This window comes from Alosa sapidissima, chromosome 9 (assembly GCF_018492685.1).
Source record: "Alosa sapidissima isolate fAloSap1 chromosome 9, fAloSap1.pri, whole genome shotgun sequence".
Lineage (NCBI taxonomy): Eukaryota > Metazoa > Chordata > Actinopteri > Clupeiformes > Clupeidae > Alosa > Alosa sapidissima.
Genome location: NC_055965.1, coordinates 28,786,563 through 28,809,300, shown reverse-complemented (window position 1 = coordinate 28,809,300; position 22,738 = coordinate 28,786,563). Strand labels below are relative to the sequence as shown.

Genomic DNA, 22,738 nt, shown 5'->3' with positions numbered 1-22,738 from the left:
GAGTACAAATAGCATACACTGGGGTGCAAATAGCCTCATCTTATTTTTCTTCATACAGTACAAGCACAAAGTATAGACAGATACTTTCTAATGCGGAGACACAGCATTCAAAGAATCCTCTATAGAAATTCATGGGGTTAGTTTGTAGCAGTCTACACATACTGTATTCCGCCCCTACCGCTGAAAAAAAAGTCAACATGTGAATACATTGTGCCAATCATGTGTTGTGATCTCGCCGCTGGAGAAAGGTTGAAGCCTTGCACAGGCGCATTTTTGCTGAAATAGATGCCCGATAAATGCCCAAAAAGCTTTACAATATGGCCGCCGAGTGGAGGGACTTGCCTAAAAGGACTTTGGTATAGAGACATAAAGAATGAGGAAGAAAGAGTTAAATATTTTATGACAACATGCTGAGTTGTTTTGCTGGTGATGGTATGAACAAACCTTAACGTGAGACAGAACAAGTCCAGCCAGTTCTCTACAGGGAGCGTCTGAGACTCAAGGAAATGACAAGTGAATAAAACTCAAAACTGTAAGTTCCTTTGTTTACTAAACATGAGTTGTATGCACTATACAATTTCTCTTGATGTTTGGAGGTTTCTGTATGTAGCATTTGTATGTAATGTTTGTATGGAGTCCTATTTGTGGCCCTATTAATAGCAGTTTAATGTAAGAATAAAATGGTGATCTCAGTTCCCATACATTTCCAAATATTGATCCTGTAAGAGGAGTATATAAAATATAAATATACAAGTAAAATGGTGGTTAGATATATTATAACTTCACAGAAAGAGGTCTGAGTTCAACGTATTGTTTTGAATTATATGCCTGGCATGTGCAGTCTGTTTAGTTGTTTTGATGGTTCCTTTATGTAAGGGTATTACCCTTCTCTTCGTTGACACTCTAGAGAGTTAAACATTCAAAGATCAATAACTTACATCTGGGAGGTTTAGTTGTATCAGAATATTTTAGTTATTTATTTATATTGTTTTGATCAAACTCACTGTAATTTGATCACAAAATGTAAAATGTATGACATGAAAATGGGAGGCGGGGGGGGGAAGAGAGAGGCTAAAAATGATAATGATTGGGATGGTGGAAATAAGAACAGCATGTTTTCATGGTGTGTGTGACGTGTTTTGTGACCAGATATTTTGCTTTTAATTGTATCACCACACCTGACTGAGCAAGTCCATCCAGTTTTGTACAAAAATATGAGTTCCTTCCCCTCACATGAGTTGTAGACGATGTTCAGTGCATTTCTCTTGAAGACTATTTTTAATTAAGTGTCCTGTTTGTGGCCCTTTTAGCAGTTTGAAATAAGAGCAGAATGGCATAATGAGACTACACTTTCACCTGGGTGGCTGTAGTCAGATTATAGAGTTACAAAAATATTTTTGTCACTGACATTTCAGAAGACAGCACAACACTGCTGCTAAAGACAAGGAATAAGGAGTGTGCTATGCATTCGCACTAATCAAAACATACAGGCCGATAAGTATGCATATGTAGCAGGAGCAGTAGGGGAGACCGGGGCTGGTTGGAACAGGGGCAGGTTGAAACACTGTTAATATCCAGGTTACTAGAGGGAGCTGCAACAAAATTCCAACACTAAACTGACGGCCTTATTGAGTAGAGTAAACTCACGTATGTAACTGGTCTCCAGGTCATTAACCCTTTAGGTGAGAACAACATTTTAATTTTGTAGTGTCAACTTAGAATATGCACCTCCCACTAAATACATCCTAGAAGGGTAATAGTTAGGGATATATAAAAAATATTAATTATAATTGATTGCTAGGGGACTCATTTATATCTTAAAATGAAGTTTGAAAACCTGAGGTGACTGATATTAGCAGGCTAACAGCATTTGTGCAAAAAAGTTTGACCTAATGTGGGCGGGGCAGGTTGGCACACTGATTTTGGGGTTGGTTGGCACATATATTCCCTATGGCTATTTTGTGACAAATCTATAAACTTTGTATTTTACACATAAAAACATCATCAATCTTTATTTTAGCATTGTTATTGTAATTACTGAATATAGTTTTACATTTCGAAGCATTTCAGACATTTTTAAACATTTGAAGTAAAAAAAAATCGGTAGGGACCAAATTGGTCTTGACGGTGGGCCTACTGAAGAAAAACACACAGGAAAGACATCAGCAAAGCCCTACAGGCAGTGATATAGATGAGCACTTCAAACAAAAGCAAAAGGGGTACTGCAAAGGACTATAACATAGGTGTTCCAACCAACCCCGACTACATGTGCCAACCAACCCCGTGCATGGGGCAGGTTGGCACACGTGCACAACACCACTTTAATCATATATAACTCAAAACAAGGGATCATTTGTTTACATTGAATGTATACATTTTGTAGCTGAGATCCCAAGCTTTCAGTTAATCACAATTTGACAAATTTGAATTTCAACGCATTGTAAGACGGAGAAATATAGCCGAGAGTGAAAAGTGTTCCAACCAGCCCCGGTCTCCCCTACTAAGAGCACAGCTTATCACAGAGTTTCCCTACACCACCCCCATGTCCTACCTACCGCGTTAGAAGGTAATTATCACCTGTGTTATATAAAAGAGCAGGTAACCTTTACTTAGCAGACGTCCGCCTTATAGTTGGGTGGTTGGTTGGCCTTATATGTGAGGGCCAGGCTTGCCTGCCTGCCACATTCCTGACATCCCCTGGACCAACTCCTCAGTAGTTTGGGAGGCTACTTTTAGTCAGTGGCTTACAGCTAGTCACAGTAGCAGATGTGCCCAGTACTAATTTCTGGTTCTAGAAACTGGCTTTATATGTGCCCGCCAAGCTGTTTGCAGCATACAGGAGTGCTGTATCCTGATTCCCATACCTATAACGACTGATTTGATGGACGACTTTGCTGTTTTGCTCCAGTTCGCTAATGGTTGCGACATCTCCTGCTGCTGTGTGGTGGCTGGTTGGTTTTGTAATGTTGGTATTGATCTGTCTTGTCTTCTATGTAGGCCTAGGCCTAATTGTTAACAGCGACCGCTCCAAAGGGTAGGCTACAACCGGAATGATTGAAAAGGAGGACAAACGAAACATTCCAGTTTTCTTTGAGTGCAACAATACAGACATAATTTAGACAAAACATATGAACCTCCGTTTCTTAGCCAAATACTTACTTACGTCCTTTTATCACGTTATAGGCGATACATTTGATGGTCAAAAGTAAACTTCATTAGTGGTTTATTTATTTATTTTATTATTAAAGAGTGATTTTCATCTTAAGCTATACTATATATTATGCAGGTGAGACATGGAAAAGCAGTTTTAGAAAGATGAGTTTTGCCATGTTAACCTATGGAGACTGACGGCCTGTGGGTCATCAAGGGCACTTATTTGGATGTGCCGTACCCACGTAAAAACAGAGTGAAATAACATTTTGTACTATAGAAACAGTATATCATTGGAAACATGTATTATTATAGCTATATAAATGGCATAGTGCATGGTATTTCCATAACCGCGAGATATCTACGCGCTTAACGATGACTGCAATGAGGACATTCACCAAGACGTAGCAGCAATCTATCTGAAATAACACCTATTTGAAGTAGGCCTACCATTCATGGTTGTCAAATATTAGAGTTGTGGGAGTGTGCATAGCTTAAACTGTATGTTTAAACTGTATTTCAAGTTGAATGTCGGCATGTCGACTAGTCGATACTTTTAGATAGAAAATGCTTGGGGTCATGTATGACCCCACGTATGGAAAAGTGTGGTACTGATACAAAAATGTAATTACTTAAAAAATATAACAATTACATACAAATTCAAATGGCCTCATGTCAAAGACAACTTATTTAATGAACCCCCTATTCCAATCACTTTCCTTTAACCATAACTTCTGCAAAACTCAGCATCACAAGCTCAGACTGTTTTTGGTTACACATTTCTCCATGTTGTACTTTACCATCATCATCATCATCACCATCATCCTCATCCTCTTGTCTTAATACTTTTTTCATTATTCTCCTATTTTTCTCCTAAAAAGTGATGTTGTTTAATTCCTGATATTTTTTGTTTGTTTTGTGATGAAATCAGGGATAATATGAAAATCAGAGTCTAGAGAGACTCTCCCGCTGCTGCTAGGATGAGTGACAGAAGTGAACAGGAGAGGGCGGTCGCTGCAGGTCACAGACCAGAGGATGAACAATTTTGGTGGGTGACCATGAAGAAAGACAAGGAAATGGATGGTCCTGGCAACAAATCCTCTGATGGAGAGTAAGTCAATAGACTTTATACTGTGAAAAAGTATTTGCCCTCTTCCCGTGTTCTTATATTTTTGCATATTTGTCACACTAAAATGTTTCTGATAATCAAACTAATTTTAATGTTAGACAAAGATAAACAGAGTAAACATGAATGCAGTTGTTAAATTATTATTTAATTTCTTGAAAGAAAAAAAGCTACCTAAGCCTACCTGGCCCTATATGAAAAAGTATTCCCCCCCTTAGTTACTAAACTAACCATCTAACCAAATTTAATTTTACCATTAATAAATGAAAGAGCATTGTGTGTTTTATATTGCCTTTGTCTTATATTAAAATTAGTTAGATAATCTGAAACATTGAAGTGTGACAAATATCCAAGTACAACTCGCTGCAGCCTGCGGGAAGGCGAGGCTTGACATCAAGCCCGGCCCACATCCAACTCAGCCATGTTTTCTTTGCCTACGTCACTCCCCATACGCTTTACTACCAAGACAGCCCAGTAGCGAAGCTAATATAGTATCTTGTTTCATATTAGACGATAGAAACTGATGATGTAGGCTAAACACAAACGACATTTCATGCAACAACAGTGAATTTTTCATGTAGGCCTAGGCTAGTTACTGTAATTAGGTCTGTGTACTTTTTCGTTTATTTGATTTCCGGTTTTGAAACAATATTCACATTCAAAAAATTGGTCATTTTAAATATTGATGACTATGTATTCAAATGGAAAACAAGCCATATTTCATTTAATTATCGTGGACTATCACTTTAACAGCAAGAATTCTCCATTACAACCAAATGTAGCCTAGGCTACAAAGAGGCGATTTTGCTTTATTAACAACAGGTGAACCAGAAGCATACATTGTGTAACCGGTTAGATGAAGCTAGACATATCCTCATCTCAAATATAGGCTAGCCTACTGCCCAGATAGCAAGCAGATATCAGACCACCGGTAGATAGGCTACTTGTCGGCAACCCGCGATGGTAACGCTAGGGCACCGGCGGTCCGCCATATAAATGAATAAAGAAAAGGTTGTCAAAGCTGCGGCTCGTTAGCCCAGCGGACCGCGGTAGAACCGATATGCAAAAACTCAGCAGTCCGTCGGCGGCAGCAAAACTGGTGGGCCGCTGCCAGCCTCTTGCCATCTGGGTGGTTAAAGGGGAACTTGGGAATTATTTCAACGTAATAAACCCATTTAGAAATCATTTGGATGGTTAAATGACCTGTTCCGGTGAAAATTGTGACTTTTCCCGCTGCCCCTAGCGTCCCCAGGCGGAAAACCAACCTTGCAACATTGAGACTACCGTCCCGGAAAGAGAACTGAGAAACAAGAAACTCGTTTTAAATTGTGTTTCTTACCTTATAACATCCACATCTTCTGCCGAACTTATGCTAACTGTTTTGCTAGCTTGTAAACAAATCCATGTGCTTTATCGTTACCTTTTTCCACAGTTTGAAATATCATAATGCACAATTTCTCCAGCAGAGGGGGAAATCCTGCCAAGTTTCCCTTTAACTTTGCTGGCTAGCTAACTAGCTAGCTAGTTCATATCTGATGAACGAGTAGTGTGACAACGGCGTTCTTATGGAAACATTGGTGCTGTTGCGCTGGTTTGAATCCACAGTTTACGTGTTGAATTACACAATAAAACGTGTTTTGCAGTATGTTGCTGGTTTATAGAATGTAGCAGCTCGTTTAGTCTCGTCGCGAGTCCTGGCTCTCTCTGCTGACTGACTCCCTCTCGCCGCCATCAATTTTAAACTGCGTGACGTAATACAAAAAAACATGGCTGACTTGGATGTGGGCTGGGCTTGAAGCCCCATCTTCCCGCTGGCTGCAGCAAGATGCTCCTCGACAAATATACAAAAATAGAATAAATAGAATAGAAGCACTGTGCACCCCCCACCCCACCCACACAAACACACACACACTATTTGACGCTGTTGGTACCTGTTCATTTGTGTACACATTGAGCCCTTTGGTGGTTGTACAAACCAGAATAAATAATTAGAATAAAGAGTTATTTATTTATTTATTTATCTATCTATCTATGGTCATTTCATGGATTTCATGAACACATATTTATTTAATTGGCTGCTGTCTTATGTGCAGCTAACAATATGTGTTACTGTTTTCTGTCAGCATTAAGATCCCCTGAGAATTTGAACTGTGGTTTTGAAGTTTCATGTTTTATTGCATTGTCAGACCACCTGTATTCAGCAGTGGACAAGACCACAGACTCCTTCGACCACAGTGAGTTGCATTCAGGTTTACTAATTAGCAGACATATGGACTCGAGTCACATGACTTGGACTCGAGTCAGACTCGAGTCATGATTTTAATGACTTCATACTCGACTTGATAAAATTCGGCATGACTTGCGACTCGACTTGGACTTGAATACTATTCACTCGAGACTTGACTCGGACTTTGCCTCTTTAACTTGTAATGACTTGACAGGTCTCGTTTCAAAAAATGAATTTCCTGATCGTGGACCAGTCACCCCAGAGATGCTTTCACCTCGCAACGAAAAAAACAAAATACACATAGTGGACACAAACAGAGCACAGTGATCAGTGCTGCTGTTGCCACCACGCATCACGCACTGTGTGTAGGGCACCAAGAGACAGAGGAAGGACCAATAATAAATAAATATTAGCTGCAATATTATTTAATATTTATTATTACTATATTTAATAAATTTAATATAGTAATAATAAATATTATTACTGCAAACTGATTTGCATTTTTGTTAGAGAACGTTTACAATGTCAAAATGTATCAACAGCATGTTACATAAGGATGATCCAACTTGAACGTATGCTAGCGGCCTACTCCATTTAATTGAGAACGCGTCTCAGCGCGCACGAAAGGGAGTGAAACGTGGGCCTATGAAGGGAAATCATGAAGGAAACAAAGACGAGATTAGAGGAAATTGCGGATTTATCCGGTACTCACTACTGTTATAAACTGTGAGAGCCAGGGCACTTTGACATAGGCTGCAAATGGACAAGAATATGAAGAGTTGTCTTTGCTTTTGTGTAATGGAACTGGTGAGTCTTGAAGTCTTCAATAATTCGTTTACATGAAGCACATGATATTATGCCGATTGAAATGCATTCCACGTAGCTAGGTGGCTACTGGCTATACCAGGCTCATAATTCACTTTTAATTGCAAACAGAAAATGTCTAGCAAGCATCATGTCATTACATGCTTTTATTTCCAAAGGAATGAAAGCTGTTTGTGCCAACTTAATATCATGCGTATCATTGTTAATATTGTGCTATACATGTGGCACAAACAATGTTAGTTTGTGGACTAGGCTAGCCATAGCTATATTTGAATGGAGCTGGTAACAGTGTTGCCAACTATTTCAAATGGAAAGTAGCTAAAGCCAGCTCCAAAAGTCGCTAAATGTCGCTAGATGACGTCACGCACTAATTTGCATATCAATTACGTCAACAGGTCGTGACCCCCCCCCCCAAAAAAAAAAAACACATACATGTACATTTACAGTAATCATACGTATGACACATACTCACACAGTAGACATATGTACGCATGCATGCACATGCAAAAACACACATACGCAGGCAAACACACAAGCACGCACAAACACACACACACACACACCCACACACATAAATATAAACTTGTACACGCACACATGCACACAATTCAAGAATTTTTCCCGTCATCTACTTCCTGAATTTTTGGTCAACGATACCCGGGACACCGAACCACCGGGGCACATGAAATGTGGTGGGTATGTAGCCCCACTAGACTTTTACGGAAAACATTTGTTTCGTCCCCGGGGGCCACCACCCCCCGTGCTGGGCCCCCCGAACCGCAAAAAAAAACAGTTTTTCCTAAATAACTACCTGAAGCGTGGCACTGAGGATGAAGAATCTTTTATGGTATGTTGGTCTCAAGGGCCCACATCAACCTGGCCCATAATCACTCATTTGTGATTTGCACCCCCCCGGTAATAAGAAATGCAATATTATTCTGCTTTAATCGCCCCTATCTGATGTTCAGAACTGCACCAAATTTTATGTGTATGATTGACCTGGCATTCTCTGGGGGTATGCCAAGTTTCTTAGAATTTCATCCATGGGGGGGTCTAAAAAAATTAGGTTATGTGTACATTTAGTGACTACACTCATTGGCCTGTAGATGGCGGTGCACACATATACACATGCACACACACACAGGCACCCACATACTATCGGTATTAGAACGGCCGATACATAATTACAAATTCAGTGGGATTAAAAGAAAGCCAAAATAAATATTCTTCATCATCATCATCATGGCTGCATTTTCAGTATTGGCGATAAGTAGTTGTTTGTCCACTAGATGGCGCATCGTTGAAGTGAGACGTAATTTTGTTGGAAGTTAAAAGTGGGTTGGAAAAACAATGGACGCTTCCTTCAAGGACTGTAATTTACCGCAGCGAACATCTAATAAGGATAGGACGATGTTCACATGGAGTGTAATTCCCATTTCTTCTTGAAGCCAAAATAAATCTGAGGATGTTTATCGGACATGCTTGGTTTTTACTGCAGGTACGTTAATCTTGTAATATCAATAAGGACCTAGGTAATGTTATCACTCAAGCGCTGGTTGAGTGATGGAGGCCAATTTGATTGATTGCATTTGTAGAAATTTGTATAAATGCGGTTATACCAAGCAAATTGATAGCAGCACTGTTTGTATCTTTCGACTGTCATTTATTGCACGTGCTACAAAATCATTCTGTGCAATGGAGGATTTACCAACGTTACACCGGTCTGATACAGTTTTGCCTATACATGCGTGAGACTGAGACGCCTGTTTATTTAGTTTTAAGTGCGTGCAGGGTGTGAGAGGGGAATCGATGTGCTTTGATTCCAGGTAGTTGTAGTCTGTGAAATTAAAAAGCACGTGTGTGTGAAGTATCCAAACAATGACACCTTAATTTCATTATGGCTGCTTTAGCAACACACCTTAACCTACAGTACTGTGTAGTGGCTCCCATTTAGAAGTGGCTACTTCATTCGCGCTTTCCTTGACTCGTGAATGTTATTACAACTTTTCGCCACGATATGGCAGTTTAAGTCCGCTTGATACTGTAAGGCGTAAGCCATTGGTTTCCAAAGGAGATTTTATTTGTGTCGCCAGCATATCCTATTGACAATTTATGTTGTAAATAGGCCTACCTTATAATCCTACCTGTAGCCTACAGCTTTCTATTAGGATCTAGTTTGTTAGTTACAGTTTTGTCATAACTCCCTGATGCATTTTTGCATTTAGAATAGCCAGAGTGTGTATATCTCAATCGGAAAATTAAACAATATCGGGTGCCTATGGACTAGGCTGGGTGACCTTTTACCTTTGTGGTTACTCAGTAATTTTGTGATTTATGCTGTATTTAATATGCCATATACGAAGCTTTAATCGCAATTAATCTACATTAATTCATTTCAAAATATGAGAAATTAGTTATTTTTTTTAATTGTTTGACAGTCCTAATAAAAACGTAAAATATTTAACTGCAGCAATTTACTAATGTAGCTATGTGACGATTATTCTCGTTACCATTTATTGTAATCATTAACCATGACCTTGGCTTCCCTTATGAGTCGCCACTGGCAGACAGCCTAATAAATTGTTTGCTGGCAAATCTGTGGCCTAGCGCAGTGAAATGCCATCAGTCAAATTAGTACTCATCCTTACGTGGACACCGCAATTTGGAAAAACAATATATATTTGCTGCTATGAGTGTCTTGTAGCTATCCGTTTCGTACAGATTACTCAGGTATGCTCATGCGTATATTTCACAGGTATGCGCATGCATATATCGTAAAAGATTTCAAGACAAAACCATTTAACATATTTTAATCTGTATTTATAAAAAAAAAAAAATACTGTAGATTAGATTGATGTGTTAAAATTATGATCAATAGTCGAATAATGGCATTATTAAGTGAAGAGTACCTGATGACTTGTTCAGGACTTGAAAAAGATTGGGACTTGGACTTGGACTCGACTTGGCTTTGAGGTGACTTGGACTTGGACTCGACTTGCCCTTCTCTGTCTTTACTTGGGACTTGACTTGGACTTGACTGCTAAGACTTGGGACTTACTTGTGACTTGCCAAACAGAGACTTGGTCCCACCTCTGCTAATTAGTACAGGAAAATAATCCCCAACAGGATGATTGTCTATTGTCTCGAGACTATCTCTCCACTCTGTTATCCTGCCTGTCAAGGTACATGGATAAACTTGAAGACACACCGGCCTGGGATCTATATATGTATAAAACACCAGTGTTGGCGTAAAATCAATGATTGTTTGATATCCACCTGAGTAAAGTGCCATGTGATTTGTGATGAAAGTAGCTTCCTTAAGCATTCTTGAACACACATGAAACTTGGTGGGCATGTAGCCCCACTAGACTTTTACCGAACAATTTAGTTTGGTCCCCGGGGGCCAAAACCGTTTTCATTGTAGCACAACAATTAATGTGAAACGAGTGAAATATATTGCCATTGCTCTTTTAAATAGATAGATAGATAGATAGATAGATAGATTCAGCTTGTAGATTATTTCTCCCTCTTTTAAATTGGAATGAGCGTGGAGCGATTTTACTGGAGCAGGAGGATTTTTAAGTGGAGTGGGGAGAAAAAATTGAGCGGAGCAACCTGATGCGAATTTGAGTGGACGAGCGGCCGAGTGAACAGCCACCTGAGCGAGGAGCTGGATATTCACTGCAAAAAACTGTTTATCTAACCCAACCAAGATTATTATGACCGCCGCGCAGCGAAGTCAGATTTTTTTTTTTTTTTTTTTTCGCATGTCCAAATTTCCGTCAAGGATTCCCGGGACACTGAAAGACCGGGGTAGACGAAACTTGGTGGGCATGTAACCCCACATGAATAGCATGGAACCATCGTTCGCACCCCCGAAAGGAGGGTAGGGCAGACACAGTTTTATGTGAATATCTTGAGAACCGTAAGGTTTAGGAGGACCATTTTTTTGTATGTTGATCTCAAGGGGCCATGTCAACCCATTCCATAACCACTCATTTCATGTATAGCGCCACCTAGTTAAACACAAAAAAGTAAAAATGAGGTGTTGTAATCACAGGTATCTGTGACGTGACATAGTCAAAACTGCACAAAATTGGAAGTCTAGGATCATTATGACACCCTTTGAATGCACGCCAAGTTTCGTGGAATTTCGTTCATGGGGGGCCACACAATAAATTAATTTATGTTACTATACACCAACTGGCCTGTAGGTGGCCGGAGACAGTTTTCTGTGAATATCTCGAGAACCGTAGGACCTAGGAGGTCCACCTTTTTTTTGTATGTTGGTCTTATGGGGACATGTCAACCCATCCCATTACCACTTATTTTCATGACACATACTCACACAGTAGACATATGTACGCATGCATGCACATGCACAAACACACATACGCAGGCAAACACACAAGCACGCACACACACACACACACACACACACACACACACACACACACACACACACACACACATAAACATGTACACGCACACATGCACACAATTCAAGAACTTCTCAGAATTATGAACAGGCAAGATGGGGGTGGGGTTGTATAAAATGAATTTTACATGTGAAATCTATGAACTAATCATGTTTTGGTACTTGTTGTCTAGCAGATACCAGTGAGAATTGAGTGTGGATAATGCAACTTAGTGAGACAGTTAGAATCATATAGGCCTTTCAGCGTGATTTATTTTTGTGGAAAAAATGTGCTGGACTGGGCGGCGGTCATATTTTGTACCACTCTGTGGTACATCTAGTTAGTCTTATATCAAGATAAAAACTAGATGTACCGCAGAGCGGTACAAAATATGACCGCCGCCCAGTCCAGCACATTTTTTTTTTTTTTGCATGCCCAAATTTCCGTCAAGGATTCCTGGGACACTGAAAGACCGGGGTACACAAAACTTGGTGGGCATGTAACCCCACATGGATAGCATGGAACCATCATTTTTCGTGTTGATCTGTAGCCCCCCCGCTGGACTGGATCCCCTGAAAGGAGGGTAGGGCAGACACAGTTTTCTGTGAATATCCGGAGAACCGAAGGGTTTAGGAGGACCATTTTATCTCAAGGGGCCATGTCAACCCATTCCATAACCACTTTGCTGCGCGGCGGTCATAATAACTAGTTTGTTTCGTTTTCAGTATAAAGAGACTTACCTAGCGCTTTCTTGTGAAATCATTTGAGTTCATTTAAGAAAAGTTTGACTTATTTTAAGACATCTCATCCTGAAAACTAGCAAATTTTTCTGCCAGTGCGTTAAGCAAATTTGTCCTAAAAACAAGCAAATTTGTCTGCCAGTGCGTTAAGTAAATTTGTCTTGATAAGACTCCTTAAAATAAGTCAAAGTCTTCTTAAATTAAGTCAAAATGATCTTTCGAGAGAGCACTAGGTAAGTCTTTTCATACTAAAAACAATACCAAATAGATTTTTTGTTCTTATTATAAGATTAATAACACTTGGTTAGATTTAATTTTGCACCGCTTAGCTCCACTCACTAGCTCTGGTGGGTTCACAGCTTATTGCTGCTGGTCAAGGGTCGCGTTCTTGCCTTAAGTCCTGACTGAGCAGTCGAGCTGCAGTCGATCTCTTCTGTCGCAGATCAGTCTGCACACTGCCCCATTAGGACCTTTGCAGAATACTTCTGACGCACCCAGCCTTTTAGGAAAACTGAGCAGTTTTTTGTCTATTACAATACCGGGTGCATCAGACATCAGCACGGGAGTTTTATAGATTCGCTGTGGGTGTGTCCGGGCAGGCCGGTGTGTCTTAAAGGTACAGGTATTTTTGGCGACTGTAGAGCTCCCTCCCTGTAGAGCTGCGATATATTTATATTTTACTCTGCTGTTGTAAATGTTGTCCCCCCTATACACAATGAAAATGCTTTGGTTGTGAGGTGAAGGATTAACAACTATCTTTTTTTTTTGGGGGGGGGGGGGGGGGGGGGTTATATTTTTTTATTATTAGATCAATTTAAGTATACAAACAGTATACAAGGAGTATACAATAATACAGTACAAAAGCATTGTTCAAACTACGCCAGGGGGATGTACATTACACAAAAATAATAATAAAATAAAATAATAAATATATCATAAAAACACATTGTAAAGCACAAAAAGTGTTTGTGTTTTGACAGTCTTCTTATTATTACTGCTAGAGATTGTTGTATATTGTTTAACGTCTATACCAAATTCTGTAAAATTTGAAATTTAGACTTATGAATGTAGTATTTTGCCAATATTATTAATAAATTAATCAAGTAGAAATGAGAGGCAAGAATTCTGCTTTAATAAAAACCAAACAAGACAGGATTAACAACTATCTCCAAAGAGCTATATCTACTGACAAGGTAATGTTTCACAATTCTCGCGAGATTTGTCAGGCAGACGTTCTTGAAGTTGCATAGCTGTTTTTTTGTCGGTAGCAACTGGCTACGTATATGCTGTATGCTAAGTGAACGATTCGCCTATTACAAGTTTGTTTATCCACGAACCTTGACAGGCAGAGGGATCATTCCCTGTACATATGGAATGATTGTATAGTCACTTCACTCAGTGAACCTACAGTAGGTTACAAAGTAACCAAACAATACCAATGGCCATGTTGACCAGCCAGTTCCTCAAGTCTGATTTTAATGACCTAAAATGGATTTATATGTATATCAAAGGCCAAAATACAAATAAATTAAATGGCTTTTTGCAGGTTGGGATGTCTGGATGACATCAGGTGCATAAAAGACATTTGGATATGTTGTGTACAGAAAATACTCTTTTGCATGGTGCTGGTTGGAAACAATAGGCTATAACCAAAAATGGAGGATCTTCAACAGGAAGCGCCTAACCTAGAGGGAGGGAATTTTCAGATGGGGTTGGGCAGTCAGCGCCCTATATGGCTCTGGGGGTAATAGTTTTCCCAACTGTGACATTATAGACCCTTTCAACAAAGTAAACAAAAACAATTTGGGCAATTTTCTATTTGGGCCCCAATCTACTTCCTCTGCATTAAGATAACATATGGAATGTTAAAAAGGAAGTCTTGTGGGGCCAACTATGATGCTGATAATGGAACTCTCTTGAAAGGGTCCACTATGATGCTGATAATGGAACTCTCTTGAAAGGGTCCACTATGATGCTGATAATGGAACTCTCCTGAAAGGGTCCATAATAGGGGAGATGTCTGACTAGCTCACAGAAGCTCATGTCATGGTTTCTGACATCAACATCTCTCAAGTAACCCACAAAAGCTCAACGCATGGTTTTGTTTTGCACTTGGAGTGTTTCTAGAATCGTGAGAGACACAAATGGAAGTACAAAAGCACAGAAAAAGGGAGTTTTTCATAATACGGCCCTTTTAAGACATGTCAGTGTTGTGACCTGCAATTTTACACACACACACACACACAGGAAATGAAACTGGTAAGAATACATTTTATGAGTGTGTGTGTGTCTGTGTCTGTGCACATGTGAGTGTGAATAAGAGAGAGCATATCATTCTACAATGGAACATGTATTGTAGTTGTAATATTACTGTAAGTGTGAACAAATGTAATCACTTCACAGAAGAATGAGTTTATATTGTTCAGTTCCTTTTGTCTCCTTATGCAACTAGATCACAGACATACAGAGCTCCATCTCCAGTGCCCAGCTGTTTGTCCATGAAGAGTAACTGGTCCTTACCCTTACCTCCTGCATTCAGCAGTGGACCAGATCACAGACTCCCACAGTGAGTTACGTTCAGGTCCACTGGTCAGTTTTGTAAGAAATAAGCCCTAAGAGGCTGTTGTTAGGCAAGACACGCAAGTGAAGTGCCTAAAATTCCCCTTAACTGTTCTAAAATCAGTAATCCATGTAACCTATCAACTCAAATGGGTTATTGCTTTTCTAAAATAGTTACTATATATACCTTGCAAGATTTACATGTAATAATATGTAATAATAAGGTACAACAATTCTGCAAAGAAAAATACTTCCTCAGAATGGTTGCTAAACAACATCAAGACGCATCAACTCTAACTTTTGTATCGATTTGTGGTGGCGCAGTAATATAGAATAAAATGCAGTCAGTTGTTATGCTGGGTTTTACAACGGCATCAAATGTGTTGGTGAATAGATTTTTATTATGAATTTCAAGACATAGGGCTCTTTTTCAGCGATCTGAAACGCCAGGTGTATTGTTTAAATGGGTTGTTTTTATGTTTCTTAATCAGTCATAGCTGTGTTTTCAGTGGAACATCCTTTAAACCAATGAGAGTGACATCTGTCGTTCCATTTAACAGCAAGCAGCGTAACATTAACCAGCGCATCAGTATTTTGACAGTCAGCACATTTGAAGGAATCTGCTTGCATGCCAGACTGTGTATACAACACAGGGATTACACTAAACCTTGCCTAACTCCTTATTTACTGTATTTGAACTCATTTTGTATTTGAACTCATAGGCAAAATGAAACTAAGTTAACTGTGATATCATAGGCAGCGACAAAACATTTATACAGTTATTTACTTTCACTATTGATTGAAAGGGTTACAATTAAAAACATAGCCTGAAAAAAGCAACACTTACCCCTATAATGTTCGAATGACTGAATACAAATCCTAAGGATATTGATCCTGCAGACGAGTTGTTTGGGACTTGTTGCTAAGGGCTGCTTACATCTTATGACAGCCCGTCTTCAGCTGTGCTTTACAGTATATGCGCTTTTGGGTCATTCAATACCAAATCAACAGATTTTTGGAGTTGCTTCATACTTTTTGTCAATAATTTTATTATTCCCAGCAACTACTGTGCAAAAGTCTGATAACATGCAATTTTTCCAAAATGACAAAGTACATACATGACATACTTGTGAATGATTCATGCTAGATTCTTAACATTTCCATGGAGTATTCTACACTGTTAAGTGTATTCAACTTCTAAAATAATTGCCTTACAATTTAATATTTGCAAAGCTATGAATTGCTGAATTTTTTTTAATGAAATTTTAAGTATTTTTGCCCACAATATCTCCACAATGAATCCCATCAGATCTTTTCAATTTATTAATGTAATACTACTGTTTTAGTTATTTTTTAACCAACCACAGTAGGTGCCATGTCTAAAATAAATAAAAAATATATAATTTCTAAAGCATCAAACAAAAAATTACTTACCATGTTTCAAATACATATGTATGACAAAGTCTACCACAAAAACAATTATAGCACGGGAAATAACATGTGTTGATTAGTACATGCTCAAAATATGGTGTTGGTACCTCGACTATATCAACCTATATCAATTAAGCTATCAAACATATAATTAATGTAATTAGTGTCTACACGGAGGAGCAGAATATAACAGTTGATGCTCCACCGGAAACAAAGAGCCTTTTGGTGCAAAGAGCCCACTGCACAGTAGTTGCTGAGTACTTTATTGACATAAAGTATGAAGCAAATCCAAGATGATCAGGTGGGAGGCATCTGTTGATTAAGAACAGAATGACCCTTTTTGCTTTAGGTTTTTCTTGGTCAGTGACATAATGATTTTTAGAAAATGTAAGATAGTGATTTTTTTTAATCATGTGCCAGACCACACTTTAACTGACACACCTGTGAGCACAATATTTAATTAAATTACTGAATTGGGTGTAAGAAGAACCAGTCTTGTGTTGTGCTTGGCACCGAGGGTACGATAGGGCCCATCATTTAAGAAATGATCAGACTATCTATCATCAGTCATTTTTCCTTCAGTCTGACTCGGGGTCAGTGTGGCGGTGAGCAGGTAAAGAGGAACCCAGCCATCACCCCCTGTGGGCCCCTGAGCAAACAAGGTGAGCTGACTACGTACTGAACGCACGCACGCACACACACACACACACAAACACAAACACAAACACAAACACACGCACACGCACACGCACGCACGCACACACACACACACACACACACACACACACAAACACACGCACACACACACACACACTCCCAGTATGGGAAGCACTTTGGGTAGCCGTGGCCTACTGGTTAGCGCTTCGGACTTGTAACCGGAGGGTTGCCGGTTCAAACCCCGACCAGTAGGCACGGCTGAAGTGCCCTTGAGCAAGGCACCTAACCCCTCACTGCTCCCCGAGCACCGCTGTAGCAGGCAGCTCACTGCGCTGGGATTAGTGTGTGCTTCACCTCACTGTGTGCTGAGTGTAATTCACGGATTGGGATAAATGCAGAGACCAAATTTCCCTCAAAAGATTATATGTAATTATATGTTTGCAGCAGTAATTACATGAAAATAATTTAGGAAATCCCATTCAAGTCAATAGAGCGATCTACTAGCATTGTCAAGAGCCGTATAATAAATATATTACTTATTTATTATATATTTTTTCTTTATTATCTTCATTGCTAAACAGAAGAGCACCTAAGGAGAGTTATAGAGAATCATAAAGCCAGTCTGAAGAGGAGGTTTGAGAACATATCTGAAGGCATCATCAAACCAGGAGATGAAATACTCCTCAGTAAGATATACACAGAGCTATACATCACAGAGGGAGAGAGTGAAGGGGTGAATAAGGATCATGAGGTTTGGGAGGTAGAGTCAGCATCTCGACGACAAACCACAGAAGACACACCAATCAACTGCAATGACATATTCAAACCCTTACCTGGACAGGAGAAGCACATCAGAACTGTGATGACCAAAGGTGTTGCTGGCATTGGAAAAACAGTCTCAGTGCAGAAGTTCATTCTTGACTGGACAGATGGGGTAGCCAATCAGGATGTAGATTTTATGTTTCCCCTTCCTTTCCGTGAGCTGAATTTAGTCAGGGGTGATCAGTATAGTCTTCACAAGCTCCTGCTTGATTTCCACCCTGAACTGAACGAGCTGAAAGATGGTGAAGGATACAAAGACTGTCAGGTTGTGTTCATCTTTGATGGTTTGGACGAGAGTCGGTTGACTCTGGATCTGGAACAGAACAGTAAGTTGTCTGATGTAAAACAAACATCATCAGTTGATGTTCTGATGACGAGCCTCATTCAAAGAACTCTGCTTCCCTCTGCACTTATCTGGATAACCTCACGACCAGCAGCAGCCAGTCAAATTCCTGCTCAGTATATTGACCAGGTAACAGAAGTACGAGGATTTAATGACCCACAGAAGGAAGAGTACTTCAGGAAGAAAATCAGTGATGAGAATCAGGCCAACAGAATCATCTCACACATTAAGGTATCTAGGAGTCTCCACATCATGTGCCACATTCCTGTCTTCTGTTGGATTGCAGCTACTGTACTTCAGCAGATGCTGGAGAAGAAAAACATCAAATACATTCCCAAAACGCTGACTGAGATGTTCATACACTTCTTGCTCATTCAGACTACCAGGAAGGATCAGAAATATCACGGTGGAACTAAAGCAAATCAAAAGAAACTTCTGGAATCTCAGAGAGAAATGTTACTGAAGCTGGCAGAACTGGCTTTCAAGAGTTTGGAAAATGGAAATCTGATGTTTTATGAGGAAGATCTTCAAAAGTGTGGCATTGGTGTCCCTGAAGCCTCAGTGTACTCTGGCATGTGCACTGAGATCTTTAAGGAAGAATCTGTGTTTCACCAGAAGAAAGTCTACTGCTTTGTGCATCTGAGTGTTCAGGAGTTTCTGGCAGCTCTGTATGTGTTTCACTCTTACATGACTGAGAATCTTGAAGCACTGAAATCCTTCATCAATGACAAATATAGACATAGGCATGATCCCAGCCCCTCAGTTGTATCATGTCTATCAATGCTGAGCTTAAGATCACAGGATCATCTACAGGTCTTACTTAAGAGTGCAGTGGATAAGGCATTGGAGAGCAGGAATGGACACCTCGATCTTTTCCTTCGCTTCCTTATGGGCATCTCTCTGGAGAGCAATCAGAGACTTTTGAAAGGTCTACTGAACTGCACACATAGCATGTCAAAGAGCATTAAAGAAATATGTCAGTATATTAAGAAGCTCAACAGAGAAGATCTCTCTCCAGAACGATGCATCAATCTTTTTCACTGCTTATTTGAAATGAATGATCATTCCATGCAAAAGGAAATTCAAAATTACTTGTCTTCACCAAAGAACATCAACCGGGAGTGGTCCCCTGCCCACTGTTCAGCAATGGCCCACATGCTTCTGATGTCTGAGGAGGTGCTGGAGGAGTTTGACCTGAAGAAATACAACACATCAGATGAGGGACGCAGGAGACTGCTCCCAGCTCTGAGGTTCTGCACAAAAGCACGGTGAGTCTCTGATGAAGACAGATTGATGATGATGATGATGATGTTCATGCCATGATGTGACTGTGCTGGTAGCTATAGTGTAGAGGTGGGCAACTAATTTCCCCAAGGGGCCACATGACAAACTGGGACTGTTGAGGAGGGCCGGACCCAAAATACCGAACTCAACTCTGAACTCAATTCTGTCCAATTCTATTCTGTTCTTGTATAACATTAAGTAAATCATATGGTTTTGTTTACTACTCGTAAGAACAGATGAAAATGTGAGGGAGACCAAGGAAAAACAGCAATAGGCTATTTAATCTATGTCCAGTATTTAATCCTCATTCTCGAAAAATATTTTTTGACATTGACATTTTTTTTTTCAGTTTTCAAAGACTGATATAAAAAAGTACTACAATATCTATATAATTAGGCTAGGCCATGAAAATGTGAAGGAGTCACACAACCATAGGCCTGTGCCACCATTTCATCAACACTCAGCAATATTTCATCATTAAATCATTACCATCATTAAATTAACTCTATGCAAAATTAGACTATGAAAATGTGGAGCAGACAATAGTAGGCTGTCATTAGTTAATCAACATGCACAAAAAAAACTATTTTAAAAATGTAGGCTAGGTTTTTGCTTTAACTTTATGCACAAAACTGTGATTGGTCAACTCACCCTGTGTGTTGAGCCGGCTGCTTCAAGCAACCTGTGGGTAGTAGCATCATACTAGTTCAGTAACATAAGCTTTGCAAATAAACTCAGACATATTTTGGTTACAGTGACGGGGTTATCCGAATGTAAACTGTCTATCTGCCAGTAACGTTTTGAAATTAACACTTCATATCGCCAACAAACAGCAGGAGTTCGTTCTGACAACCTTTGTGGTGGTGAGCGATGCAGACATAAGAGACACAAAACTTTGAAAGGTTTACGCCGACTTAAAGGCAACTGCATTGTGTCGACGCAGAAGCATAAATTCTATTCACCAGCACATCAGTGAGGGTGTTTACATCGTATGCATCCACGCACAAATGTATGGGCGTACAAATAGCAGTCGCTTTCAAAATAAAAGCAACGATATTGATTTGCGTGCATTATCTCTATGCTAGGCTCTTGACTATTGTTCTTTCACAGACCTTACGCAGGACGGTCAGGGAAAGCCCACGGGCCGGATGTGGCCCGCGGGCCGTATGTTGCCCATGTATGCTATAGTGACTATACCATATATAATATTGAGGTCAAAACTGTCTAATATAGGAAAACACTTTTACGGGACTGAGGTTGATAGTTTGTTATAATATACGTCACATAATACATGTAAGTTACATTTTGCCAAGGCACTTAAAAGGGGAATTCTGGCATATTTTAATCTGACCCTTATTGATAGATACATGTAAGGTAAGGAAATTTGGTAAGGAAATTTGTCCTAAAAAAATTCTGCCAGTGCATTAAAGGTCCAGTATGTAGGAAATAATGAAAAATAAACTGTAACCATTCCAAAAATGATCACCATATGTTGTCAGAGAGTGAGGAAACACGATGAATTGAAGTAATGGCTTATTTGACAACATTACTCTAATCCGTGAAACCCCGTAAAACCCATGAAAAAAAATCAGTTACGGGGCGGAATCTCTTGGAATTTTCGTTTATGTTTTGAACGATTAATTCTAGAATAGCGTATCAATAATGGACTAGCGCGTCCTCCTATTTGGGTTGCCAAATTAGCAAAGGCCAACTGTCAACAGCTGTCAGTTGTAGTCATGAACGCCTACAAGAGGCAGGCAAATTTCCAAAATTAAAACAAGAAACAAATTAAGTGGACATCGGAGGAGCTTCCTGAGATGGTGACGTCTTCGTCAAACGAAGAATAACAAGTCTGACGCAGAGCTGGCCATATTTCTCCACAACAGGTAGCCTATGCTAAACTTCATCTGCATCGCTAACTTCAGCTAAATATGTTACGTTGGTTAGGGAGGTATTTTTTGTTTTCACTGTTTCCGTAATGTGTAGCTGGGTCATGGTTGGAGAAACGTTAAAGCAGCTGCAGGTCAACTAACGTTAGCTATGTCTTCATTACATCTGGCAACCCAGAAGAGGCTCGCGTCTGGTAGTCTTGAGAACATTCACCAGTGTTTTGATGTTGGCCTACAGAACGTTCGGTAACAATCCTACAAATCGCACCTTTAAGTAAATTTGTCTTGATAAGACTCCTTAAAATAAGTCAAAGTGTTCTTAAATTAAGTCAAAATTATCTTTTGAGAGAGCGCTAGGTAAGTCTCTTCATACTAAAAACAATATCAAACAAAATATTTTTTGATCTTAATATAAGATTAATAACACTTGGTTAGATTTTATTTTTTGCAGTGTAAATCAAGGGAGTAGCTACATATCTCTATAATAGTTTACCTTTTGTCATGTTATGCAGACTTGCTTATTGCAAACTCACACATAAGTCCGGTGAGGATGTGGCTTCAATTCTACAGTCACCAAACTTCCTGATAGAGCTGGACATGAGTCACAATGACCTGGGAGATTCTGGAATTCAGCTTCTCGCTAAGGGACTGTCTAGTCCCCACTGCAAACTGCACACATTAAGGTGGGTGGTAGACATTTCTTTGTTTTCTGCCATTTCCTGATTTGTTAACCCTGAAGAACATACGGCCGTTAACTATCCGTAAAAGCGTACAGTCACACTTTTGTGTTTGGAATGTTGCTAAATATTCTAATTACTGCTTAACAATGGGCTACCACTTGTTGGCTAACATGGGCTGACATTGTACATTCTCAAAGTCAAAGATGGTCTCTCGCAAACTCACTTTGCCACTACCATTTTGTTATGTCCACATTTTGCAGATCTAGTTTACATTATGATTGTGTGGTCGGACTATACATGACAAAATCCACAAAAGTGGCATGTATTGGGAATTAGAGGGTGACACGGGAATCGATTTTCACTCCCGTCCCATCCCGAGCCCACACAAATACTCCCGTCCAGAGCCATAGATCATAGATCTCTATGGCTCTGCTCCCGTCATATCCCGATCACGTGACTGCCCCCCCAAAAAAAATCCTGTCCTGCAAAATCCCGAGAGAAAGGCTCCCGAATCCCGTCCCACTCCCGTTTCGTTTCATGTCTAAAGCATTGGTTCCCAAAGGGTTGGTCGTAGGAGATTTTATTTG

At 39.8% G+C, this 22,738-nt stretch overlaps 3 protein-coding genes and 1 long non-coding RNA gene across 16 annotated transcripts in view; 2 read left to right on the top strand and 2 right to left on the bottom strand.

Moving 5' to 3' along the window:
* Positions 1-22,738, bottom strand: part of LOC121719384 (NACHT, LRR and PYD domains-containing protein 3-like) — a 289,755-nt gene that overhangs the window by 27,323 nt on the left and 239,694 nt on the right. The window lies entirely within an intron of this gene.
* The window catches only part of LOC121719397 (NACHT, LRR and PYD domains-containing protein 12-like), a 220,791-nt gene that overhangs the window by 52,681 nt on the left and 145,372 nt on the right, over positions 1-22,738 (top strand). The window contains exon 13 of one of the 3 annotated variants that reach the window (XM_042104977.1): positions 13,704-13,714. The exons of 1 other annotated variant lie outside the window; for it this stretch is intronic. In XM_042104977.1, coding sequence (XP_041960911.1) covers position 13,704 — 1 coding nt within the window. In that variant the 3' untranslated portion in view covers positions 13,705-13,714. Of the gene's footprint in view, positions 1-12,090; positions 12,104-13,703; positions 13,715-22,738 lie in introns of those variants that run through there. One more of the 3 variants, XM_042104976.1, reaches the window with a different exon arrangement.
* Positions 1-22,738, top strand: part of LOC121719407 (NACHT, LRR and PYD domains-containing protein 3-like) — an 851,137-nt gene that overhangs the window by 814,269 nt on the left and 14,130 nt on the right. For 2 of the 10 annotated variants that reach the window (XM_042105004.1, XM_042105006.1), the window contains 4 exons: positions 14,939-15,052; positions 17,059-17,138; positions 17,715-19,566; positions 21,984-22,154. In XM_042105004.1, the coding sequence (XP_041960938.1) occupies positions 14,939-15,052; positions 17,059-17,138; positions 17,715-19,566; positions 21,984-22,154 (2,217 nt within the window). Of the gene's footprint in view, positions 1-443; positions 533-1,191; positions 1,215-4,081; positions 4,262-6,462; positions 6,511-14,536; positions 14,746-14,938; positions 15,053-17,058; positions 17,139-17,714; positions 19,567-21,983; positions 22,155-22,738 lie in introns of those variants that run through there. The other 8 variants (XM_042105008.1, XM_042105005.1, XM_042105002.1 and 5 more) reach the window with 7 other exon arrangements.
* Positions 459-16,931, bottom strand: LOC121719742. Its single transcript, XR_006034357.1, has 3 exons — positions 16,918-16,931; positions 6,043-6,046; positions 459-540 (listed from the first exon to the last, which is right to left on the bottom strand). It is a non-coding gene; the product is annotated as an uncharacterized LOC121719742 (long non-coding RNA).